Raw genomic sequence first — 23,899 nt, 5'->3', positions numbered from 1 at the left:
CAAGCCCATTCTTTGGCAGGGAGGGCCAGGGTCTTGTAAAGCAAGTTGCTTGGCCTTCGCTCCTGACATGGCTGTTTTCAGCCCATGCAAGTCTTGCTTCTACAGGCAGCTGGCGTAGTCTGGTCCAATTTGAGTACTCACTGAATCTTGGCAACCAGACTTCTGGATATGAATCTGCATGGGGGCCCCCCATCCTGGGATTTGGCTGAAGCAGTGCTTTTCTCTTAAGAACAAATCATATCGGGTAAACTGTCTCACACTGAGAGATGAAGAGAGCTGCATCCCCCAGTGTAATGTTCCGTGGGAGAATGAAATTCCAATTATGGTCTTTTGTCTTGACTGCTTTGAAGGAGGAAGGCAGCAAACAGTTGGACTCCAAAGCAAGGTTCAATACTGTCTCCAAAGCTGACCTCAATGGCCTGGAAATCAATTCTGGGCACGAGTTCTAGTGCATTAGCAACCTGTTACATCAACTTCCTGTGCAGGGCTTTGACAACATAATAAAATATTAATATTGATTTAACTGCCAGTTAGCTGCCTTGAACAGGTAGTAATGTCAGTGGTAACAGAGCGGGGAATGCAGACTTCATGCATGGGGAAAACGGGGTCCCTTCAGCAGGCAACTGTAAGCTGGTGCTCCAGGAATCTCCAACTAAGAACTGACAGGTATGGCTGCAATTTGCTATGTATTGTTGGTGGACATGAGCTCTGCCGAGTTAGATGCTTTACAAGGACATCAAGACAATGGAAATAAAAGCAGCAACTAAAAACATTTTGCAGTGGCTGTATAGCTAACACCTGCAGTAGTGCAAATAGCCTGTCAGCTTAGGGCAGGTATCTGCTGGGCAGTTCTGCTGGTGGGGGTTTGCTTCGTGGCCTCAGTTGAATGTAAAACCAGCTGTGAGGCTGACATGTAAACACCAGTGAGATGAAACAGCATTTTCCTCTGCAGTTGGCAAAGCTGCCTGGCCTGAAGGGTCCTCCTTGCAGGAGTCAGGTACCGTATTGCTGCACCCCAAGCTGTGAACTCTGGCTAAATAGTGTAACGGGGGGGATTTTCTCAGCACTCTGAGCTTCCCAAAGCTCTCTGCCCTATGGCCTTGAAAAGTCTCTTACAGAAACAAGCACAGGAAATATGACCTCCGCATCTGCAGGGAGATAGTCCTGTTATGGACCTCTCTACAGCTCACAGCCAACTTATAGTATGGTCTCGTAACACCTAAGACCCCAGCCGAAGTCCAGGCTGCTGGGCAGATTTTGATTTGCAGCAACTCTTCCTACTTTAACTGAATGTGCTTATGGCTCCTGATAAATGATTTTGCAGTGTGTGCAGCCCATTTTAATGCACTATTATTAACTTAGTAGAAAATTTGCAGTCTCCAAGACAGAAAACGCTGGTTCAGTCATGTAAAATCTGACTGCTGGCAAGTAGTACCTGTTGAGTCCCTGCTTTGCCCTTACACAGCCACTAACGAATCCATCAGGGCAGCCTTTGTGGCCCAGCTCCTCTGGAATCAGGCCGGGGCACTACTACAGAGCCCCCAGCTCCAGCAAATGGTAGAAGAATGCTCGTGGCACTGGGACCTGTGGGTTAAGCCTTGGAAATCCAGTGCCAGCCTGGTTCACTGATTGTTACTGCTCTGGATGGATAGAAGAAGGGATGGAACAATGGGTGAATGGAAGGTGGAAGTAGATGGAGATGTGGAGAGAAGGGTAGAGGGAGGGGAATAGGTGGAGGGCTTGAACTGAGGAGAAAGCAAGAGAGGGCTGGAGGTGGATGAGTGCACAGGGAGGCAGGAATCGCCATGATCATTCTTGGTGTGTTAGGGACAGCACCAGGAGCCCTTCCTTCCATCACACTCCAGCTCCTCCCCAGCAGGGCCTGCCACTCCTGGGGCTCTACCTGGCCTCTGTCTGTGTAGTCCTGTGGCTGGGGAGGAAGGATCCTGCTCCAGCTCCAGCTCCAATCTCAATGCAGAGGGGAAACTGCATGGAGATAGATTGCATAAGGAGGGAGGCCTGGGGGCTGCTGAGGGCTGTGGCTGCTTGGGCTTCAGGATGGGATCTGAGGAACAAGAGGGCACATGAGGGAATGGCAAGGGTAGGATGTCAAGTTTGTCACGTGGCCTCAGTGTCCCCATATTTCACCTTTATTTTTAGGGGAGAAAAAAAAAAAAAAAAAAAAGCAAATCTTCCCAAACCAAACACTATGGCCACACAAGTTTCTCTTGGATTTCTGTGGGGCAGGGAGTGAGGGGTGATGATGCTGGAGAGCCATGAATGTTACAGAACCAACACCTTTGCTGCTCACCCTGCAGTCTCCCCAGGCAAAACCTGGGAGGCAAACACCTGTGGCCTGAATCCCAGGGCAGGCAGGGTGGTCCCGGTCCCTGCTGTCCTTAGGGAGGCGCAGGGGGCAGGATCAGGCCCAGCACAAAGCGTTTTGCAGCAGCCAGGCTTGTCCCAGTGACCTGCCTGTGAACCTGCTGTGGTGCGCTGGAGGCGGGCTGGGCAGGGATGGGAGTGATGCATCAAAACAAGTCATCGAGTCATAAGAAAACATCCGTGCCTCTATCCAAAAAGAGTCAGCGTGCAGTTATGGCAGCAAAAACAGCATCCCTAGATTGCACAGAAATAGCTGGAGCAGTGAAAACCAAGCTGGGTTTGGTTTCAGGGGTTTTAGGTGTTTTTTTGTTTGTTTGTTTGTTTGTTTTGTTGTGTTTTTTTTTTTTTTTTTTTTTTTTTTTAGGCACGGCGCAGCGGGCGCTGGGAGGGCTGCCCACAGACCCAGAGGGCCCCGGGAATGCCCTGCTGCCAGTGCCCGGCACACAGCAGCCGCCGCGGACAGCGCCTGAGGGGGACAGCGCCTGAGGGGGGCAGCGCCTGAGGGGGGCAGCGCCTGAGGGGGGCAGCGCCTGAGGGGGGCAGCGCCTGAGGGGGGCAGCGCGAGGCCGCCCCAACACCGCAGCCGCTGTCTCCGGGTGAAAAATTCCCTCGAGGGCCCTCATAGGCCGGCCGGCAGCCGCTACGGGCGGGAGGATGGAGCGAGCTGATTTCTCATTGGCTACTCCTTGTCAGGCAGGAGCCAATCGGAATACAGCCCCGTTTCCCCGTAACTCTCGACGCCCGAACAGCCGCGTGGAGAAGCGGCGCGCTCACGCGGCGCGGGGAGGCGCGAGGCGCCAGAACGGCTCCTCATTGGCCCGCTCCCTCAGGAACCGGCCAATCGCGTCGGGCGCGCGGGGCGGGGCCGGCGGTTGCCCCGGCGGAGGCTAACGGCCGCCTCAGGCCTCAGGCAGCCGCCATGGCGGGGCGGGGAGGGGGCGGCCGCGCCGGGGACCGGTAGCGCTGGGGGCCGGGAGGAGCCGTCCTGGGCACCCATGGAGGTGAGGCGAGCCGCAGGGCGGCCGGGAGAGCCCGAGGAGCCGGCTGCGAGGCCCTGGAGGCCGGGTCGCTGCACTTTTCCTGTCAGAACCCAGGCGGGGAAATTGGGGTGCCGGTAACGGAGCAGGACTGGAGGAGGGCGAGGCGCTGTGCCCCGCTGGGATTCCTGTCACCAGCCCGCTTCCCTCAGCGCCCTCACTGCTGGGACTTGGCCGTGGGCACCGCCTGTGAGGGGTGCAGGCTGCCAGTACTGGCATGAGGCGCTGCAAAGCCAAGCTCTAAAGAGCCGTATAAAAATTTATTTGGGAAAAATGATGGTGGGGATGGGGATGTGTAACCCGTCTGTAGGGGCTCCCCGTGTCCGTGTGTCCCTGTGTGCCCTCGTTCTCTGAGATCACACGCCGTGCAAGTACACAGTAAGTGCTGTGTGACCCTCCTGGATGAGGAGATTACTGAGGAGAAAACATGGCGTAATTTGGATTAAAAAGTCACATTTTTTCACATTGTTTCTGGTTTTGTGTGTTCTGAAGAAACCAATGTATTAAAATACATTGGTGTAATTGCGATGTAAACAAGAAAAAAGCTCGCGCTGGACCGCGTTTTCCTCTCATGGACCTATAGATAAAACATTTTAGAGAAGAGCGCTAATTCCAAATAATTTCGGAATGTTAGCACTGTCAAACTTGTATATTTTCTGAAAGTAGAAAGCGTTACAAATGCAGGGACGAGCAATGAAGCTGGTGAAGGGACTGGAAAATGAATTGTGAGGAGCAGCTGAGGGAGCAGGGGCTGCTTGGTCTGGAGCAGGAGGCCGAGGGGAGGCCTCGTCTGTAGCTCCTGACAGGAGGTGGCAGTGAGGTGGCTGCCGGTCTCTTCTCAGGCGATAAGTGCTAGGATGCGAGGCAGCAGCCTCGAGTTGTGCCAGAGGAGGTTTAGAGTGGATGTCAGGACAAACTTCTTCACTGAAGTGGTGATGAGACATTGAGCAGGCTGCCCATGGACTGGTGGCATCCCTGTTCCTGGGGGTATTTAAACCTGTCACTTAAACGTGTCTCACACGTCTCTTAAACGTGTGGACGTGGCACTTACAGACACGTTTTAGTGATGGGTCTCAGCAGGGCAGGCTGGTGGTTAGGCTTGGTGATCATGAAGGGCTTTTCTAACCTAAATGAGCCTATGATTTTAGGTGCTCCAGTAACATTTTTAATAGTATGCAAATAACTTCATTTCTGAGCTAAGTTTTGTTGGTTTTTTTTTGTTTGTTTGTTTGTTGTTTTTTTAGCTAATCAGTTGTATTTTAACTTTAATTTTTATTGTGTACCTTAGTGTTCTGAAAAAGGGAAAAAAAGCCAAGGTTTTCGTGTTTTCATTGCCTTTTCCTGCTGGCTGCTTCTTTCTGAGCACATCCAGTTTGGCGGTGGTGGGGGCGGTTCTTAGGTGGAGGTTGTTTCCCTGTGTTAGAGAATGGGGCACATTTCCCCAGTAGCTCACAGTGTGTGCGTTACAGTAAAATTACAGCTCATGAAATCTGAAAATACACGTATGTGTGTGTATGTAGCACAACATATCCAATAAGAGCAGCAATGAAAGAATCACCAAAGACGAGAGGTGTCTCATGGTGCATAGATGGCCAAACAACCTGTCTGCTCTTGCTGTTCAGAAGCCCAGCGAAGAACACAGGTTTCCTCTTCACCTGCACCTCCTCTGTCTTTAAGCACCTTGTGAATTTCTTATGGTTGTTGGATCAAACTTGGATCTAAGAGTAAATCTGAAAGTGTTGTAATGACGTTATGTAGAGCTAACTTGCTGAGGACTCTCATGAGCAGAATGCACAGGTAAGTGAAAATGTTAGAGAAGTTAAAGTTGGTATAAGATCTACAACTTTCAGGTCTATGTTTAATTATGTCCTTCTACCTCTTTGTTTTTACCCCCTTGTCTTGCATAGCCTAAAGTTGCATGCAGAGGTGGCAGTCGCTGCTGGAGTAGCACGGAAGCTGGCGGGAGGCTGACTGATGTATTCAGTAGTGTAATGACGGGCTCTGGCTCATTGTATGGTTGCTACAAATCACAGGTTCAGTTGATTATAATTTTTTTTTTTATATCTTTGTAAGAGTTTTTGTTGTTTGTAAGCAAAACAGTCAAAAATATTTCTAATATTTTTTCTTATACTGGAGAACACCAATTACAGTGCCTGATTTGTTCACACTACATGTCTGTGGTAGTGATGCGCACCAGAAATGGCAGTGACTCTTTTAGTACAGTCACAATAAAGGCTGTTCACTTGTGTATCCCATCTTTTGCTGCCTCACTTTTGTTTTCAGATTTTGCCTGGTACCATCTGCTGTGCTGGGATAGATTTTGAAAGCTTCCCTGTCATCCCCACTGCACCCAGAATTCCAAGAAAACTCCCCCTAAGAGAGATTCAAATTTGAGAATAACAGAATAACTGCAAATACCATAGGGCCTTCTACCCCTTCTCTCCCTCTCAACTTTCATAGTTCGTGAACTTCCCATAAACCTTTGTTTATTTTGCACTTTCTCTCCCTGTTTCATCCCAAACATCACAGAAATGGGGCTGACAGTACTGGAAAGAGGGAAAGGACAACAGATGAGTTCCATTTGAACATTTCATGGTTTTAGAGGCAGAGTGACAGAAGACACAGGCATTTATGTAGAAAGCTGATTAATGTGTAGAGGTAGCATTAACCAACAAGAGAGACTGCGGAGCAAAATGTGTGGGAGGAGAAATTAGGACTTCAGCTGCAGATGTGCTAAATTTAGCTGAATAAGTCATGGAAGAGTTAACCGCTGGCATGCTGAAACGTGGAGTGTTTAGAGCCAGCAGAGGGAAATGGGTTTAGAGTAAAGGGACATCTGAAGCTAAAAAGCAGTTTTTGAAGTTGCTTGTACTGAGCTCACCTGGATTAAAAAAATGGAAAGTCACAGGAGCAAAATCAAGAGATTGTGACTGAGAGTTAAAGTCAAAAACAATAAAGTGTAAGGATGAAGGGAGGGGATTAGGACTTGGTTAGAGGGTGTCTAATGAAGCATTTAAAAAAAGATTGAGAGATATTATGAAGTGTTACTCAATGTGAGAGATGAAGGGGTAGTGAAGTTGAGGAAGATAATGTTCCGATGTGTGCTTTGTTCTTCTGTTAGCATAAACATTTGTAACAAGGTGAGGAACAAATGACTATTCTAAAGAAAACTGAGAAGGAGAAGCTTAGATCTTGCAACAGGTATTTGAGTGGCATGCCATAGAGTCCAAGCATTCACATAAACCAGCCTGTTGAGCAGGAGGATTAGTCTGGCCAGTAGGAAGCGCCATGATAGTTAAGTATATTAGATTTCTTTTCATTTTGCATTTCATAGCCATAAAGTTTATGGCTGATACGGCCTGGAATTTTTACTTCTATTGTTATCTGCACTGAGCAGTAGCCAGTAGCAGAAGTTACTTTTTGACATAACACTACAACCATGTGGTTTGTGTTTTTTTCTCGTGATCTGGTTACCCCAGGGGTAAACTCACGTACAACCTGGTAGAATGATGAAATGACAATTTGATTTAATATTTATAAAAAGTGTTTAATATTGAAATTAATGCTTTTATTGTATATAAAATGCAGAATGAAGAAAATGTAGACCTACCTCAGACCTACAGTTCTTCCATTTCAACATCAGAATACTCTGCACCTGCGGACCCTTCCCTTCTATATGCACCGTGGTCTGTGTATGGAGATGACAATAAGCAGTCTGCCGCTTTCCAGATTAATGTGAAGTCCAGGTAGGCAGTTTGACAGAGATCATTTGTGTTGAATGAATAGATTTTTTTGTTGTTTTGTGTGATTTAAATCTAATGAAATATTTAAAACAAAGTAATTATTTCAATTTATATTCAATTTGTTCTCAGAATTCAGACTGAAAGGAATGATTATGGCAGTGAAACAGATTTATATGGTCTAGTGTCTAACATCTTGGAAGAACAAGATAAATCGCAGCCATATTGTGCTGAGGGGTGAGTAGGTTGCCGTGAGAGCACTATTGTCATTCACTTTCTCTGACAAAAACTACCCTCACTGTTCTGCATCTGCTTTCTATTTGTCATCTTCATGTCAGCTGCTAGCAAGCAAGTCCTCATACTCTTCACAACTTCCCCTCCTTCACCCTAATCTTCTAGTATTTTACTTGTGATATTAGTTTAGTAGCTTTTGGCTTTCTGGTATTTATGGAACTCTTTTATTAGAAGTTTTAAAATAAGTTCTTAATGAGCCTCCTAGAAATGCTGTATTAAAATAAATCTCCTTGAGCATATACCTTGGCTTAATTTTTTAGATCAAGATAGGGTTCAGGCTTTAGGTTCTTTATTAATTGATTTCAAGTCATAGAAAGAATACACAAAAATAGAAACAGTATTCTTTCACACTCTTGAATTGGCAGGAGGGAAGAGTATTTCTTTATGGATGTGCCACTTAAGCAATATTTATATATCTAAATGTCATTGATTATGCTGATGTTCTAATGCTGGAAGAAACCATTAGGTAGTTACGATAACTTGACACAGAACAATTCAGGTCCCATTTCTTTCTGAATCTGAGCTTTCTAGATCTAAGAGATAAGAAAGGAACCCCGGTTCCCAAGGCAGGCACCATTCTTCCTTCCTGTCTTCCCCAAACTGCTCTACTGGTTTCTGTATGTTTGCTGAGTTATGTTGCTGAAGTGAAGGAAAACTTTAGAGAGAGTCATTCTTGATCAAAGTATGTACCTGGTAATTCCTTTGCTTTAGCCAGTTTTGACTGGATTTCTGTTCTCAGTACTGCCAAATTCAGCTGGAACCAGCTACTGTTCCATTTTTCACTTAGCCTGTTTACAGCTTTCCTTGACACATTGTGTTTGTTCCTGTGTTAATCCATGGTAATTAGTGGAAGGAAAGGAAATTTGCTGAGAAACCTGTTTTTAGTGAGTTGATTTACCTGTAAGAAGCAGCGTAAGCCAGTGTGAAACTCAAGCGATTCTGAAGCAATAAGCAAGATGATACACAGAAGCATTTTGTCTGGAGAACTCTGTCGTGGCTTTGAAGGCCTGTGGGTATTTTGAGCAGTATGATAATCTTAACCTGTTTATCCACCAGGAATATGTTGGAGATAATGCATAGTAAATACTTGGAAAGAATTGGTTGGACATATTTGGTATGTATGCATCACTCAAGGCTTGAAGGCATTGTACATAGCTCCCAAAGTCTATGGGTTGGTTTAGGCAAGCCAGAATTAGCCGTCTAGTCCAGGTACAGGAAGCCGAGCAGGTTACAGGAGTAGATAGAAGTTGGAGAAAGAGATCCTTTAATCAATTAAGAGAAATGGTTGGGGGAGAATTGGATGCTTAAACTTTTTCCTGCATTTGGGAATGGAAGAGGAGCACTACGGACAGAATCTAACCGTGTATTTCTTGTTTTTCAAGGAGTTGCTCTTCCAGCTTAAAGTCAGTTTGGCCCATGAATGCAACCAGAATTGCAGACCACCATGACTTGTCAGAAACTAAAAGACCAGTTGTTGCAGCTGTTTCGCAACAAGGTTTTTATGGTAGTGAATCCACATCTGCTGCTGAAAAACAGTACTTGCAAAGTGGTAATCTTGCATCACAACAAAAAGTAGATGAATGTTATCACGGGTTTACTGGTATAGACCTTGAAGAGCAATGGTTATACTCTCCTAAAAATGAGCATGTCAACTGTTGCAATATGCAGACTAGTGAGAATATTAAGACAACACCTATATATCAGAACTATCCATATATAAAGAACACCTTTACACCTCAAGTGGGGTATTTAGAAGTAATTAAAGACTCGGGAGCTGATGCTTACTCCTACGGAAGAGAGAAGGTCTGTCCCAAAGGAGCAGATGTGCAGTTGCACCAAAAGCGGGCAGAAACACTTCTTCCACAGTTTCACAGATACAACGAAAGTATGGATTATAGTAGATATACTGAGTATTCTCATTCTGGTAAAGCAAAGCCTAACAAGAGCACCAATTGTAGCCTCCAAGAAAACAAGAAGTTAGTAAATGGAACAACTGAGGCATCGTCTCTGGACACAGAACCCTATACTAAATTATTTCAAGTTAAATCGGGTACTCAGAAAAAAATAGAAGATACAATTCCAGATCAGCAAAACTTTACATTTCCCAAGGCTGCAGGACTTCTATCAGAAAAACAATTTTCTAATGAGCCTTCATTCTGCACTGATCTGGGACAAAAATTTGACTATGGACTGAAATCTCTTACAGCTTGTCCAGGAAATAGTGACTGTGCAAATGGTGTAGATAAGCAGCAGTTTTCCAAGTCTGATCTTCAGAATTCTGAATACTGTAAATCAATTCCTTTACTACCAAACTCAGCAAACACTTCAGCAGGTACTAATGTAAGGCCAACTTGGATGAACATTCAAAGTAAAAGCACTGCTTCTGTCCCATTTCAGAGCCCAAGTCCTTTGGTGAAACTGAATAATCATTTATCTGCTTTTCCAAAGCATTTCAGTCATCCTAATGATTCTTTTCCGTTATCATCTTCAAACCTCCCTTTAAATAGTAATTTATTTCATAAGTACTGTCAAGATAATCCTTCGTTTTTTTCAAGTCTTGATTTTCGTTATAACCCTTCAGAACGAGCACAGTCTGCTTCTTATATGGAGGCACTGGTTAAGTCTGGAGAAGAGAATCTCATTGACTATCTGAGTGACAAGAGATTAAAGCAGCCAAATGGATTCTGTGAAAATTACTCAGCTCAGCAGTTTGGGATCATTGAAAATCTGAACAAACACTGTTTTCAGTTGAAGACACAGAGTGGACGTTACGATCTGGAAGGACAAAAACACGCAGACAGTTTGTTGCAGAACATGTACCAAGATCCAGTGGAGTCTCAGGGACAGTTTAGTCTCAGGCAGGGAAGCGGAGACAGTAATGCCATCAACCATGTGACTCGCCTACAGGCCTCCAGCTTTCCCAATAATTGCATGATGGGTGACTTGAGACGTAATCCGCAGCTTGGTTCAAGCACATTCCCTTTGAGATCCGCTCGTCCATTTGGCCATTCAGTTGTCCCTCTGATGGAGTCCTATGACTTGTTCTCCTGTGATGATTTAAATCGCTTCTATCCTTACTTTAATGATATGATGTATGGTGACGGCTCTTTTTCTGGTTTTGTACCAGCATTTGGATTTCAAAGGCAAGTTAAAACCCGTAGTGGACCTGCCAGCGAGCTCCATCTTAGACTAGAAGAGTGTTATGAACAGTGGAGAGCTTTGGAAAAAGAAAGAAAGAAGGTAAAGAAAAAAAATGTATATTAATATGCCATAGCACAGATTTAATTAAGATCTCATCACACTCAAAGGTCAGACCCATTAGAGAACATGGGTAGTTCTCACTGTTATGAGTTGAAACACTTAAAGATTTTGCTTCCATATATATCGGAGAGTGAATACAGAAGTTTCAAAGGTTTATAGCCTGCTTTGGAGCATACCCAATGTTGTACTGCATGTTACACTTAGAGCAGGAATTTGGTGGCATTTTCAGTTTCTGTTTGGGGTTCAGGGAAAGGTTTGTTGTATGACGGAAAAAAATACACTCTAGCACAAGAAACAATGCATCTGGAAACTTGCAAGGCAAATACATCAATTCTATTTTGAATTAGGACTAAACATCAATCCTTTCAAGAATCACAGCTCTTTCAAGGTGTTCTTCTCACTTTTCTGTTTCCCTGATGTTTAAAACCTAACATATATTGTGGGAAGTGTCGTGATATTTTTTTCCCAGAAACTGAAGAAACAGTAACATTAAAACACTTAAACTAAAAAGCTTCAGACAATTCTGTAGGAAGCAGTTTCCCTATGTAAAGCAGTTGCCCTTTTTGGTAATCAGTCTAAGTGCCTTGGGTTCCCATTGTTAAATGTATAAGCTAGCTTAATTTCTTCAGCTTCGGTGGTACGGAAATTCAGAATCAAGCTGGAACCATCATGTTCTCTGAGGGAATTGTGACCAAATGTAACCAGGGAGTATTGGGGGCTGGTTATTTGGTTGTTAGCTTCTCTGTGGAACTACTGGGACTGTTTTCCCAGTCCAACGAAATAAATTTAATGGGGATGTAATGTAGATTTTTGCAAAGCAGTTTGTGACAAAAGCCAGTTGTTACTTTGAATAGAGTGGTTAGAGGGAAATAGGGTTGATGTTTGAGAAAATGAAGCTGCAGCCTTGCCTGGACCACCACCAAACTATCTAAGAAAGGCAACTTTAAAACAGATTTAGTTAGGTCTCTGTTGTTACAGGTGTCTGAGAGTAACGTAGTACTGGACTGAATGAGATTGAAATTTGAAATTTTACGGTCAGTTTTCAAAGTAATTTTCTTACAGGTAAGTAATATTTGATTTGACATAAAGCAGCAACAACAACAAAAAAGCCTACATTTTGTGCAATTTGATGAAACTACAAAATCTTAATTGCTGACTTAGGCAATTATTATTATTTTTTTTTTTTGGATGAGGTCTATACCCGTTTGCCCTTTTTTTTTTGCCTTGTATTTTTTGCTTGCCTCCATACTATTTACAGAAAAAAAAAAAAAAAGGATGCAGGCTGTAATTGAAGTGAGAAGACGTGGCACTTCTGCATGCCACATATACGCCACGCTTTATCTTTCCATAATTACTCTATTTGAACTGCTTTGAGTAAGCTGGTTGTTCGTTTAATGCAGGTGATTGTCATACAAAATGGTTAAATCCCAGGTGTCTGAATCTGCATTATCTACTTCAGAAAATCCAAAACCCCAGGGAAAAAATATTGTGCATCTTACACTTCTTGCTTCTATAATAAAGCACACCCCACAACTTACATTCTTAGGGAGTTATCTTTTGTTTTCCTGCAGACTGAATCAGCTCTTGCTAAGAATTACCCAGGGAAAAAAGTTTCCAGTACTAACAACACCCCAATTCCAAGGCTGACATCAAACCCATCAAGAGTTGATCGCTTAATTGTGGATCAGCTACGTGAACAAGCCAGAGTGAGTTGTAGAAAGATTATAAAAAAACTGTACTTATCACATGGATCTTAGAGTACAGCATAAGATATGTAAATTTATCAGAGCAGCTTATCTCCAAATAGCTTTGTTCTTAAAGGCTGTGCAGGGAATAATACTTCAGCAGGCACAGCTAGAATTTTTACAGCTCCAGGTTCTGTGCTCTGTTAGCAGAGAACCCACTGAGTAGCGGAGGCACACGTTTACCTATGTACATGCCGGGTGTGTTTTCTATTTCAAAAGCGTGCATGCCATGCCAGTAATCAGTCTAATCTAGCCAAGCTGCTTGCACAGCTCTGAGATGTGCCTGCATTTTGAGCTCTTCTGTTTTGAACACCTCTTTTGCCCCTGCTCAGCAGAGAAACGTTCTTTGTGGATTTGTACACACTAAAAAGCAGGTGTTTATTAACATTTATAAGACATTACGACATATTTGCTTAAGAGTCTTGTGTATTTGTTACTGCAGAGTGTTTATTAGATGCAACTTTAGACTGAATTTCTACATCATTCATTTGCTTCTTAAGCCAAACAGCCACAACCTGTAAACGAGACTGGTGTTGTTTGGGCTGCGTGTGGCTCTGTGGCCAAACGATGGTGCCAGTGTGCAACGTCGTGCTGCTTTCTGAGGCAGCAGCCTGCGCAGAATTCTGCGAGGGAGACCAGAGGGAGGAGACAAACACACGCAGCGCCAATCTGTGCTGCCAACAGAACAGAGATGGCCTGATCCAGCTGTTCTGAGGCAGAGAGGCCAGAGCCAGGCTGCCCGTGCTGCAGGAGGAAGAGAAGTGTGTGCCGAAAGCAGAGACACTGCAGCTCGTCCTTGCTAAGGGACATGAGATTAAAGGTGGTGGCTGTTCTGAAAAATGCTGGTTTTTGGAGGAACCAGTGCGACTGAGCTCAGCTGCTGCAGAGGCAGTGGTGCTAAGGTGCAGTCTCACCAGTCTTGCACAGGTAAAAATAAGCCACGGAACTGTGTTTGCTCACAGCCTGCTGAAATCAGTCTTCTGCAACCGCCTGGTTTTGTTCATATGTCTGAGTAGCGAGAATAGTACAAGATGTGTTGATAGGCTGAAGTCTTAGTGGACACGTTTTAAACTACTGTTTTGTGAACCCCAAAAGAGCAGTGTTTGGAAGTTACCTCCTGAATTTGAGAATGCTTGCCTGTCCCTGTCCTACTATTGTAAGATTTTGTCTAAAATAGGACTTAATCTTGTCCAGCCATTTGAGGAACCAAACTTCATGGTGAAGAGCCACAAATGCTTGGTAGATGGCAGCTGAAAAGTAGTTTCAAGGATGCTTGAAAGCACAGTAGGGCTGTTTAACTTGGTTTCTAACATCAAAAAGCTGAGTGACAGCCAAAGAGAAACATTGGCACAAAGGTTCAAGTTGGCTGGATCTGGGATTAGCTCTTCAGAGTGTGGAGCATCCAGTTAAATCCTCTTGGTGGTCACAGACTTTGCATTTCTCATTTGAGATTTCCACTTGCAGTTGCTCTCAGTTCCAGAACAATAGCTGTAGGAGAAGTGACAATAGCTTTCTTCACTGTGCCATCAGTAGCTATTAAAAACACTTTAAACCAGAATCAACTCTCTACAGACTCTCATCTCCTTTGTGCCTGGGGAAATGTAAATCTACAGCTCTTTTGTAACTGGAGAATGCCATCCTGCTAGGGGATACTTGGAGCCTGGACCTTCAGTCTTTCCTGGTGAAGCCTCTCTGTTCTGGGCTAACAATTATTTTTGCCAGAGAGAGTAAATATGAAGTTGTTTCTAGTCGTGAGGTTGTCTGTATGGGCTTGGTGAAGCATCATAGTCCCTGATGCACAGATGTTGTTTTGTGACGAACAGGCATCGAAGCTGGGCCTGAAACTTCAGTCCTTACTCCATGGTGTGTTCTCACCTCTGAGCTGTAGGGTCAGTGCGGTGCTGGCTGTTTCCGCTGTTTCCCTGCAAGCATGCCACTCCAGTGGTCAGCCTCAACATTGCTGCTGGCTTTCTGCTGTTCCCACATGAGGATATGAATTATTCAGCAAGCCCTGTGACAGTCAAAGGGTATTGGTTGTGCTTTACAAGGGAGGGCAGGCTTAAGAAATGCCTCTGAGGCGCAAGTGGGAGCAAATTTCTCTTTGGAGTTCAGAAGAAACTTCTGAAAAACGTGAGGGGGTGGGAATTGGAGCATTTGAGCCTTCAGTGGTTCCCCTTGGGTTGCTGGGGCAGCCCAGTTTTGATGATTTTGTGGACTTTGATTTTAGACACGTGGTATGCAGGCATAGCATAAAGAATGGAGACATTTAACTTGCCACTGTGATCCTGTTAGAAAAGATTGTGGTACCTGAAAAATGAGTCTTGCAGAACCGAACTCCTCCTGTGGATCTGGACGTAAGAGTAGCACATGGAATCATTTAGCCTGAAAGACCTTCAAGATCATCAAATCCAACCATCAACTACTCTAAGCGAGACTGGGAAATGACTGTCAGCATCATCTTATGTCATTTCACTTGCTTATATAATCCTGCTATTCCACTCCTTAAGATTTGTCTTTTTCTTCAGAAACAATTCTAGTGATTTTCAAACAGTCTTAACTTCTGTTTCCTTTCCTAGTCACTGATTCCTCAGCTGTTTATGCGAAGTTCTCCTTGCTTCCTTCGCACTTTTTTTTTTTTTTTTTAATGTAGATCATCACTTTTTGAGTTTACTGGTTGCTGCTGTCACAGTAACTCACAAAAATTATTTCTGCCTATGTTTTTTCAAGGCTTTCACATGACCTAAGGGAGAGCAGGACTGTTCTGGCAGTGGGACCTTGCTTCTTCCCAAATGCTCACTCCTGAGCCTGGTGGCAAGGAGGAGGCTGCCCTAGCTGCTATTGTGGATGCTGTTGTCAAAATAATTGTCTTGCCAACAGTCTGTTCTGAGGGTACTTGGGGCAGGTTGGACAAATTGTCCTGGTTCAAATGCTTTTGTTTCCCACTGTTACATCTTACAAACTCAGGGCTTGTCCTTTTCTTAGAAAATCCTACAGTCTTTTTGCGAGGAAACATCAAGAACTTGGCTTTGCACTGTGCTCCAAGCCCCTGGTAATTTTTTAACCTGTGGATGACCATTAATCATCAGATTTCTTTATAGATCATCAAGTGTAGCCATTGTCCTGTAAGCATTACAGTTTTGGAATTCTGTGTTCGTTTCTGCAAACCAGGTTCTGCAGAGGTCTGTGAACCACTCACCCAGGGAAAATTCATACTAATGTGACTGTTGTAAGGTAAACAAGACAGCAGAGATGCAGGTTTTCAACTGACTGAAAAAAAAACAATGATTTTTGGATGCTTTTGCTTGGTATTCTCTGAGAGAACTCCTTTAGTGTTGAAGGCCCATCTTCAGTTAGTGGTTCCACATCTGGCTTTAGCCAGTCGGAATTGGGACTGCTGCTCTCCCGTGTTGCCGTTTGGTTTACACTGCCGCAAGGAGATCATCTGGGTGAAAACTGGCCAGTCTTGGTGGGACTGGTGTTCACCCAGGTAGCTGCAGCATTGCTGACAGAAAGTAGGGCCATGGTGATCTTGTTTTAGAAGAGGGCATGTTTCATGGAACCACCTCCCATTGCAAATTTGTCTCAAAGTTGGATATATCCATTATTAACGAGTAAGCAGGTGTCCTAATACTTGGTTATTGTAGGTTTTGCTGTTATCATGTGCACACCCATGTATTTTACAGCTTTGTTTTTGGAGAAGAAAAAATCCCAGGTAAGAGTTTAACTACTTCAATTATAACTTTATGAACTGTTCTCAAAGGAAAATAATGGTTATTGTTAACCTTTTCTTCCTACTCTGGTTAATTTTCATGTGAGTCTTGGTGAGTACAGCATGAACTCTTGTAACGTGTGAAATGTTCATTAGGTTGTGACTTTGCTGGGAAAAATGGAGCGCCTTCGCAGTTCTCCTCTTCATGCTAACATTTCTACTGCTCTTGATAAACACCTGGAGGTAATTCATGTAGTGCAGTCACGTAGAAAAGATGAAATTGTAAATGCTTCGAATCGACAGAGGCAAGGAGCTCCCAGATGCCAAGATGACAGAGGTATAACTATGCTTACATCGATAAGGCAACTGAAAAATTCCACAAGTGTTGCAAGTCTGTATTAAAATTTGTAAAGGTTTTTATCTTACTGTTTTATTTCATTTTAAAATAAATTACAATCTTAAATTATTTTTCAGCTTTGAGAGAGGCAGACTATGCTTTCTAAATGATGGTTTTGAGAGGACACGGTAAAACATTGGGTTTTAGAGGCAAATCGTTTAAATAAGTTTTGATTGCATTTATTTGACTAATAAACTAGCAACTAATAAAAGACAGTGGGTTTTTTATGTAATGCAGCTTGGCATTGGAGATGATACTAAGCTATTGCCTCTTTCTTCTTCCAGTCCTTCATAGTCCTGTTACCATCACCCTTCTAGTCCTGTTTGTGTTTCTGCGTACAACTTGGTATCTGAATGTTGAATCTGTGAAGAGACCAAGATGGCCTTGAGTTATGAATGGATTCCCTCTTTAAGTATTTCTGTCATAGATTGACATAAAATGCAAGTAATATTTTGGATGAATATACAATGACACATTGGTCAGAATGTTTTTATTCTTAATGGCATCCAAAATGCACAGAATATTCAGCTTAATCTTCTGCTAGTACACAGGCAGAATGGCAGCTTCTCTTCTGTCATTGTTCCCAAGGTGTGTCAGGTTAAAGTCCTGCCACCTGTAATACTCTGCTTTATGGCCTTGTATTGGAACTTTGCTACATTTCTGTGACTGCACCGTTCATTTCCTGACTCGCTTTCCAAACTGAATTATCTGGATTACTTTATGCCTTTTGTGTGTCCCATCATGCAGTTCTGCAATTCTCAGGATTACACTACAGCAGTTCCCCTTTCCGCCTCTTCACAATCGTTCTCATCTCTCTTTACCTTGAAGGTCTTGTCACTTTTTTTGTTAAGCCCATTCAAGTTGTTGGTGTTGACTCCTCAACCAGATCAGTGACCTCTTTGGAACCGAGTAGACTGGCAAAGACAAGATGTCCTCAAGATCAGTTCCCCAGTAGAAGAAGAAGTGGGGTTTGTACAATGGGACCTGACGACTGAACTAGATGGGTCGCAATTTCCGTGCCTACCTCTCTTCCCTGCTGACTGTCTCTAACATGTTAGCTTGTTATGGCAACTGGGGAGACTTTCAGACAGTAGAATATTCAATCTAGTAACTGCATTTGTTGCATGTCTGGGAAAGCCTTGAGGAAAACACTTGAAGCTGTGCATCTCCTCTCTTTGGCAGAACTTTCTTGCTATGTGAGGTTTGTTTTGCTTGAGAAAAGGTGTCCTCCAGCTCAACCCTGTTTCCACTGCACCTTTCTATTCCATCTGATAGGATATGAAGTATCTTACAAGGCAGAACCTGCCTATTGTGTCCAGTATTCTAGGACAAACAATAGTATTTTCTTCTCCCAGCTACTTCACTTTTGTTGCAACACATATTTACTTCAGTGGGAAGCAGGTGGAGCTGAGCTGCCTCTTATCTGCCCCTTCATGCACAACATGAGTCTGAAAAATTCTGCTTTTACACACTAGAGTTGCAGAACTGTACAAGCTATCTGGCAGTTGTTTGTAAATGTTCATGACCACTTAACAAATGAAGTTCTGGAAGAAGTGGTGATGAGAAAAGGGTTTATACGGAGTGCCATCTGTCACCCAGAACACCCATCAAACCTTTCAATGCAGCATCCAGAGCCATCTGTGACCATACCTCTGTTTTGAGATTGCCCTAGATGCAATGTTCAAGGTCTCTCAGAAGAATCTAGATGTTACAGGTTGGGTTTTTTTGTTGTTTGTTTTGTTTGTTTTTTAAGGGGGGGAAAGACCTTTTAATGTCTGTAACTCTGACACTGCATTCAGCTAAAGACTTTAAAATAACTCTTCCTTATTCCTCTGGGATTTTCCCTTCTTACGTGGTAGTGATCAAATACCTTACTATCTTACTGCTTTGAGATACACGTTTATCTGAGTGTCACTTGTTTCTTAGCTTCTTCTAGGCAGTCCAGATGTTACCATTCCTGTGGTCTGTTCTTGATTTTACAAAGTTTGGTGTGAAAAGTTGGAATTCTGAAAATTCAAAAGTCAGTCATAAAATCCTCCCACTCTGTATTCTGTCCTTAATTTCTCCAGAGCTATCCTTTCAGAGTTCTTCGGGTGACTGACATTTGTGTTGGACAAGTGTATTTCATCTGTGATTCTTCATAGTTACCTACATCAACTTTCTTGTATCACTCCTTCCAGCTACTTATAGCGTTAACTATATAGGAATCAGTGGTCACAGTGCAGAAGATATCTCAGAATGGGTTTCACAGAAATCAGCCCATTGAGCGAGAGCCAGATGAGCTGGTGAGGAAGTGAAGTTAGGCCTTTATTTCCTGTCCTTTTCTGAGGTACCCCTCATATCTCCAGGAGAGAGATACTTTCACCTAGAACAGTGCATCCAAAAATATTAGTTGAAGGTATGTGCCAGCTTTTTGCAGTAGAATGAAACTGCAGTCATGCTTACTGAGCATCAGTGCTTGGAGGAGCAGATCTTAAATCTTCGTCTTCCACTTCTTCCAAGCCCCATGGAAGTGTGGGCAAGTACTCACATGCTTTCTGTGCAGTTCAATATGCAATGGGGTGTTAACCAGCTCTAACTGGAGTGTGCCCCTATCTCAAAATAACATGCAAGTTCTGAGTGAAAATTACAGTGCCTAGAAGAGGGTATTAAATTTGTTTCCTCACAGAGGCTGGAATTGAAATCAAAGAATTATCTACGCATTAAATGATTGTTGTAAGTGTTGAGCTGTTATATAGATGGACCACTGCATCACCTCTGCTTCGTTTTATCTTAAAGTGGTGGGTTTTGTCACTTTTTTGTCGAACATAATCTGTATGCTCTAATAAAATGCTGTAAATGAGCTATCCCTTCAGTTGTCTTGCCTGACATATTAGGCAAGATGGGCAAAGGATCCAGTGTATTAATCTGAAGAGGTCACTGTGAGTAATCAGCAATGAGCTTGGGGAGGAAGCCTTCAGTGTGTGTGTACATGGAATACTTCCAAACACTGAGGTGATTGCAAGGCTTTAGGTGCTCTTAATAACAGATGAGAGCTAAGTAGGAATTTCGACAAAATAAGTACCTAAATTCCATATACCTTTTATTGGGGCCTAAAGGAAAAGACACAAAATGAGACTAAAAAAAAGGGCCTAAAAGGTATTGCTCTTTTTATCAGCACCAGGGTGAATTAATTCCAGTAATGCTTGCTGATTAACTCTGTAATAAAGATTAAAATACCTTTCACCCTCACAGATGTTTTTGCACTTGCTCTGGCAATTAAAGAGATGAGTGTAGCAACACGGAAAGCACGTACAACTCTCTGGTGCGCGCTCCAGATGACCCTACCTAAACCTTCAGCTGGACAAGTAGTTACGGAGAAAGCTCTGCAGGAGATAGTACAACCTGAAGAAAAAGTGTGTGAAAATCTGAACGACTGTGGCATCCTAAATCAGAGGGCTGAAATAAGCAAGCACTAATGAAGTATCAGTTGCATACAGAAGTAAACTTTGCAGTGTGTATGTGTGAAGAGATGATACATTAAATCCTCCTAATTATTTCTGAAGTTCAAACAACTAATATTAATATTTAAATCTCTACCTTGATGAGAAGTTGAATTTTCTTAAGGGCTCTCAAGTTCTGCTTAAACTGTCAACATTACAGGCAGCATCAGGATGTAGTAAAGCCTGATGAATGTAAAAACTGATGCGTTAATTTAAAACAATCAGACTCGCTAAACAACTAACAGCTAAGATATTATTTAACTTTTACAGGTGAGCCCTGGTATAAAATTCTTCCGTTAAGTTCATTTAGTTTTGCTTTAGTAAGTAGGTTTTAAAATAATGAGTCTTAAAGACTGTAGTCTACTGTGGTGTCCAGCCAGTATCAGACAAGATTGTGATGTAAAAATGTTTTCCTTATCAAACTAATACCTGGAAACAGGAAGAAAATGCTAAAAGTACCCAATATTCATGTAAAATTAAATATTTAAAATATTAATATTTATGAATTTGAGATTTTAGAATCTAAGTTTGTGAAAGGAAATGCACCAGGTTCTACTAAATTAATGATGATAAAATTGCTGTTGTGAAACCATGCAATTTAGTGAATGTGTTCAAATCATTTGGGCATGCTCTTGGGGAAAAAAAAAAAAAAAAAGAACCTCTTTTAAAGTATTTAAACATAATCAAAATATGACATGCACACAGTATTAACCTCTAGAAAGCTGTACAACAGCTGAAATAATGAGTGTTGTTTTTAATACCTTCACTTTAAACTTTGAAAAGAGGGTATCACATTGTTCTGAAATCTTTTTTTTTTTTTGAAGTTAGTCTTTCACTAGTTTGGTTTGTGATTTGATTGTCATATTTTAGATATCTTAGTTTACATCTGTATTTTTGACAGCTATTAATACTTGGTGTTTATCTACGTATCTTATCTCAATCTCTTTGTATGGAATATAAATAACTTATTCATTGATACAAAGTGTTGTTATTATGTGGCTCAGGAGATAAGGGGTTTTAACACTTCGAGCATCGCGTTTATAATGTCTGGATTAAATTTATTCAGCTGTGCTTGCCTAGATACCCAGATATTTGAAATGTCTGTGTTCTTCCTACTTCTAGAAATCCTGATACGTAAAAGGTGTAACGACACCACATAAATTGTCATTAGATGATGTGAGAAAGAAACTGAATGAGAATGCAGGAGAAAGTAGAGTAACCGTTTTGATCACTGATATGACCAAAAGTACTGCCAGAGTGATTTTATTGGGGCAGGAGGACAAAGTACATCTTGATACCACAAGTCACTGCATTAAGATTTGTTAAGTTTAACCTAGGACACGTTAATGTTAAAAACAGTACTGTACTGAATGTAGTCTGTCTGGTAAGAAATAAATTAGCTTTTGTTGAAGAGCATTTGTTCTGTGTTTTTCTTCATAGTGTCAGTTCCTAAAATATTCTCCATTAATGGCGATTGTAATTTTCAGTTAGTTATTGAAATAAGAGTTACCAAGCAGTGGTAATACTGAAATTACTCTCTTGATGCTAATAGAGGAAATGACTGTGACTTTAGACAAACTAAGGCAAAATTAGTGCAGTGAATCCAAAGTGGTGTGTGTATACATGTATATATATATAATTTTTTTTCCTCTATTTTCTTGGTTGCAAGCTCTGTACTGTCAGACAAAGCTTGTGCAATAATTTCAGTATCTGCAATAGAAATCTCAGGAGTGTGTCTGGAGTTCTGTTCTAAATTTCTTGGTCTTGGTGCCAGGACAAGGAAAGTAAAATGACAATTTTTTAGATTAGGAACTTCCTAAGCAGGGACTCATGGATCTGCAGTAACACACTCCAGAATATTAGCCTAACATCAGCGATCAGCGCTCTGAATCAACACCAAAATTTATTGACATTTGGTAATAGCTTTGCAGCTTAAAGGATGACCTGTAACATCACAAGCTGGGAAGCATTAACTGCTGAAGTGGGCCAATGGCCAAAGCAGAACTTGTTCCTCAGCTCCTGTTGATTGACACATCTGTGTGCACACACAAGACTTCACCATGCTCTTAGTCTTCCAGCTCCGAACGCTGGTCAGCTGCCGTGGGGAAGTGCTTCAGGCTAGCAGGGGGTCTCTGCCACTGTGGCCCTGGAGTTCTGCTGGGTGCGTGAGGCTGGGTGCCTCCCTTGCTGCTGCTTCCCTGACAGCAAAAGGTGCCTTGCTTAAATATAGGCCCTTCTCTGTGGGCACAGGAGGGGCTGTAACTGTAGGTGCTGCTGGGTGTGCTGCCAGGAACACTGTCCTGACCCACCTGCCAGACATCGCATATTTATACCAATACCCTGCGGCTGCAGTGCAAATGATGTCAGCAGAGGTGAGCCACCCATTGTGAGAGGTTGCTGATGTGGTGTGCTTGGAAGCAGTCTCCTCCGAAAGCCATACAAGTGGCTAGTGAACGTGTATGTGATTTGATGGGTGACGTGCCGCTCATTTTTTTGTTCTTTGAAAGGACAGACTGAACCAGTAACAGGCACATGGGTGTCAGGTCCAGTAACAAGTAGGGTAACACGGGCTGTTTTCTCTTAACCTTTATAAGCAAAGGTTGAAAAAGAAAAAAAAAAAAAAAAAAAAGACATGTAGCAGGCTCTGGTGTACCAGCAGCCATACAGATGGACAGCTCCAGGCTTCTAGGGAAGTGACTGTCCCCTTGTACTTGACTCTGGTGAGGCCGCACCTCGAGTACTGTGTTCAGTTTTGGGCCCCTCGCTACAAGAAGGACATGGAGGTGCTCGAGCGAGTCCAGAGAAGGGCGACAAAGCTAGTGAGGGGCCTGGAGAACAAGTCCTACCAGGAGTGGCAGTGGGAGCTGGGCTTGTTCAGCCTGGAGAAAAGGAGGCTCAGGGGCGACCTTATCGCTCTCTACAGATACCTTAAAGGAGGCTGTAGAGAGGTGGGGGTTGGTCTGTTCTCCCACGTGACTGGTGACAGGACTAGGGGGAATGGGCTTAAGTTGCGCCAGGGGAGTTTTAGGTTGGATGTTAGGAAGAACTTCTTTACCTAAAGGGTTGTGAGGCATTGGAACAGGCTGCCCAGGAAAGTGGTGGAGTCACCATCCCTGGAGGTCTTTAATAAAAGACGTTTAGATGTAGAGCTTAGGGATATGGTTTAGTGGAGGACTTGTTAGTGTTAGGTCAGAGGTTGGACTCGATGATCTTGAGGTCTCTTCCAACCTAGAAATTCTGTGATTCAGCTTTCTGTCCACATCTAAGTTCAGTAGCAAGTTGCAGTTTGTCTTGCCCAGTTTTGGAACATGAGAAAAGGAACTTGTACCACCTGCAGGCTGCTGCCAGACCAGCTGAGGTGCAAGGAGAAGCATTAACACACACAGCTGCCCAAAACTTTCCTGTGGGAGGTACTCCAGAACCAAGGAGAAAGCGAGAACCAGCCAGCAATGCTGGGGTCAGAGCACCCCATTCCCCCGCTGACCCCCATCCCACTGCAGTGCTGCACACCGGTGGCAGCTGCAGGAAAACAACAACCCTGCAGGGCTCCACTGCAGCGCTTGAGGCTGGGAGAACCTGGTCCTGGGGCCAAGCCTAAGGCAGTGCTGCTCCTGTACAATGCAGCCAGGCTGCAGGAGAGGAGAAGGGAGGCATTACACATAGGAACAAGAGGAACAGCACCATGACGGCAACAGATATACTGAAATACTGCTGTTGGGCAAGAGGAAGGGAGGTTGCAGGACCTGGCATAAACCCGCCAGAGGGCAGGCTCCACAACGCTGCACTGCACCCCTGGTCGCCCCAGTTGCTGACCCCAGCACTCACAAAGACACAGAGAGGAGCTCAGCT

General features: G+C 43.3%; 1 protein-coding gene across 1 annotated transcript; it reads left to right on the top strand.

Annotated features, from left to right (window-relative positions):
* Nucleotides 1-3,380: 3,380 nt before the first annotated feature.
* Nucleotides 3,381-20,026, top strand: MEIOC (meiosis specific with coiled-coil domain; the record flags this gene model as incomplete). The annotated part of the gene is made up of 8 exons (XM_082778969.1): nt 3,381-3,386; nt 5,330-5,455; nt 7,011-7,168; nt 7,295-7,399; nt 8,839-10,696; nt 12,289-12,423; nt 16,328-16,508; nt 19,803-20,026. 8 exons carry the CDS (start codon nt 3,381-3,383, stop codon nt 20,024-20,026), a joined length of 2,793 nt encoding a protein of 930 aa, XP_082635095.1.
* Nucleotides 20,027-23,899: the final 3,873 nt, after the last annotated feature.

This window comes from Aythya marila (genome assembly GCF_965140915.1).
Source record: "Aythya marila genome assembly, chromosome: 25".
Classification (NCBI taxonomy): Eukaryota; Metazoa; Chordata; class Aves; order Anseriformes; family Anatidae; genus Aythya; species Aythya marila.
The sequence above is the reverse complement of the archived record's forward strand: the minus strand, read 5'-3'. Positions and strand labels throughout refer to the sequence as shown.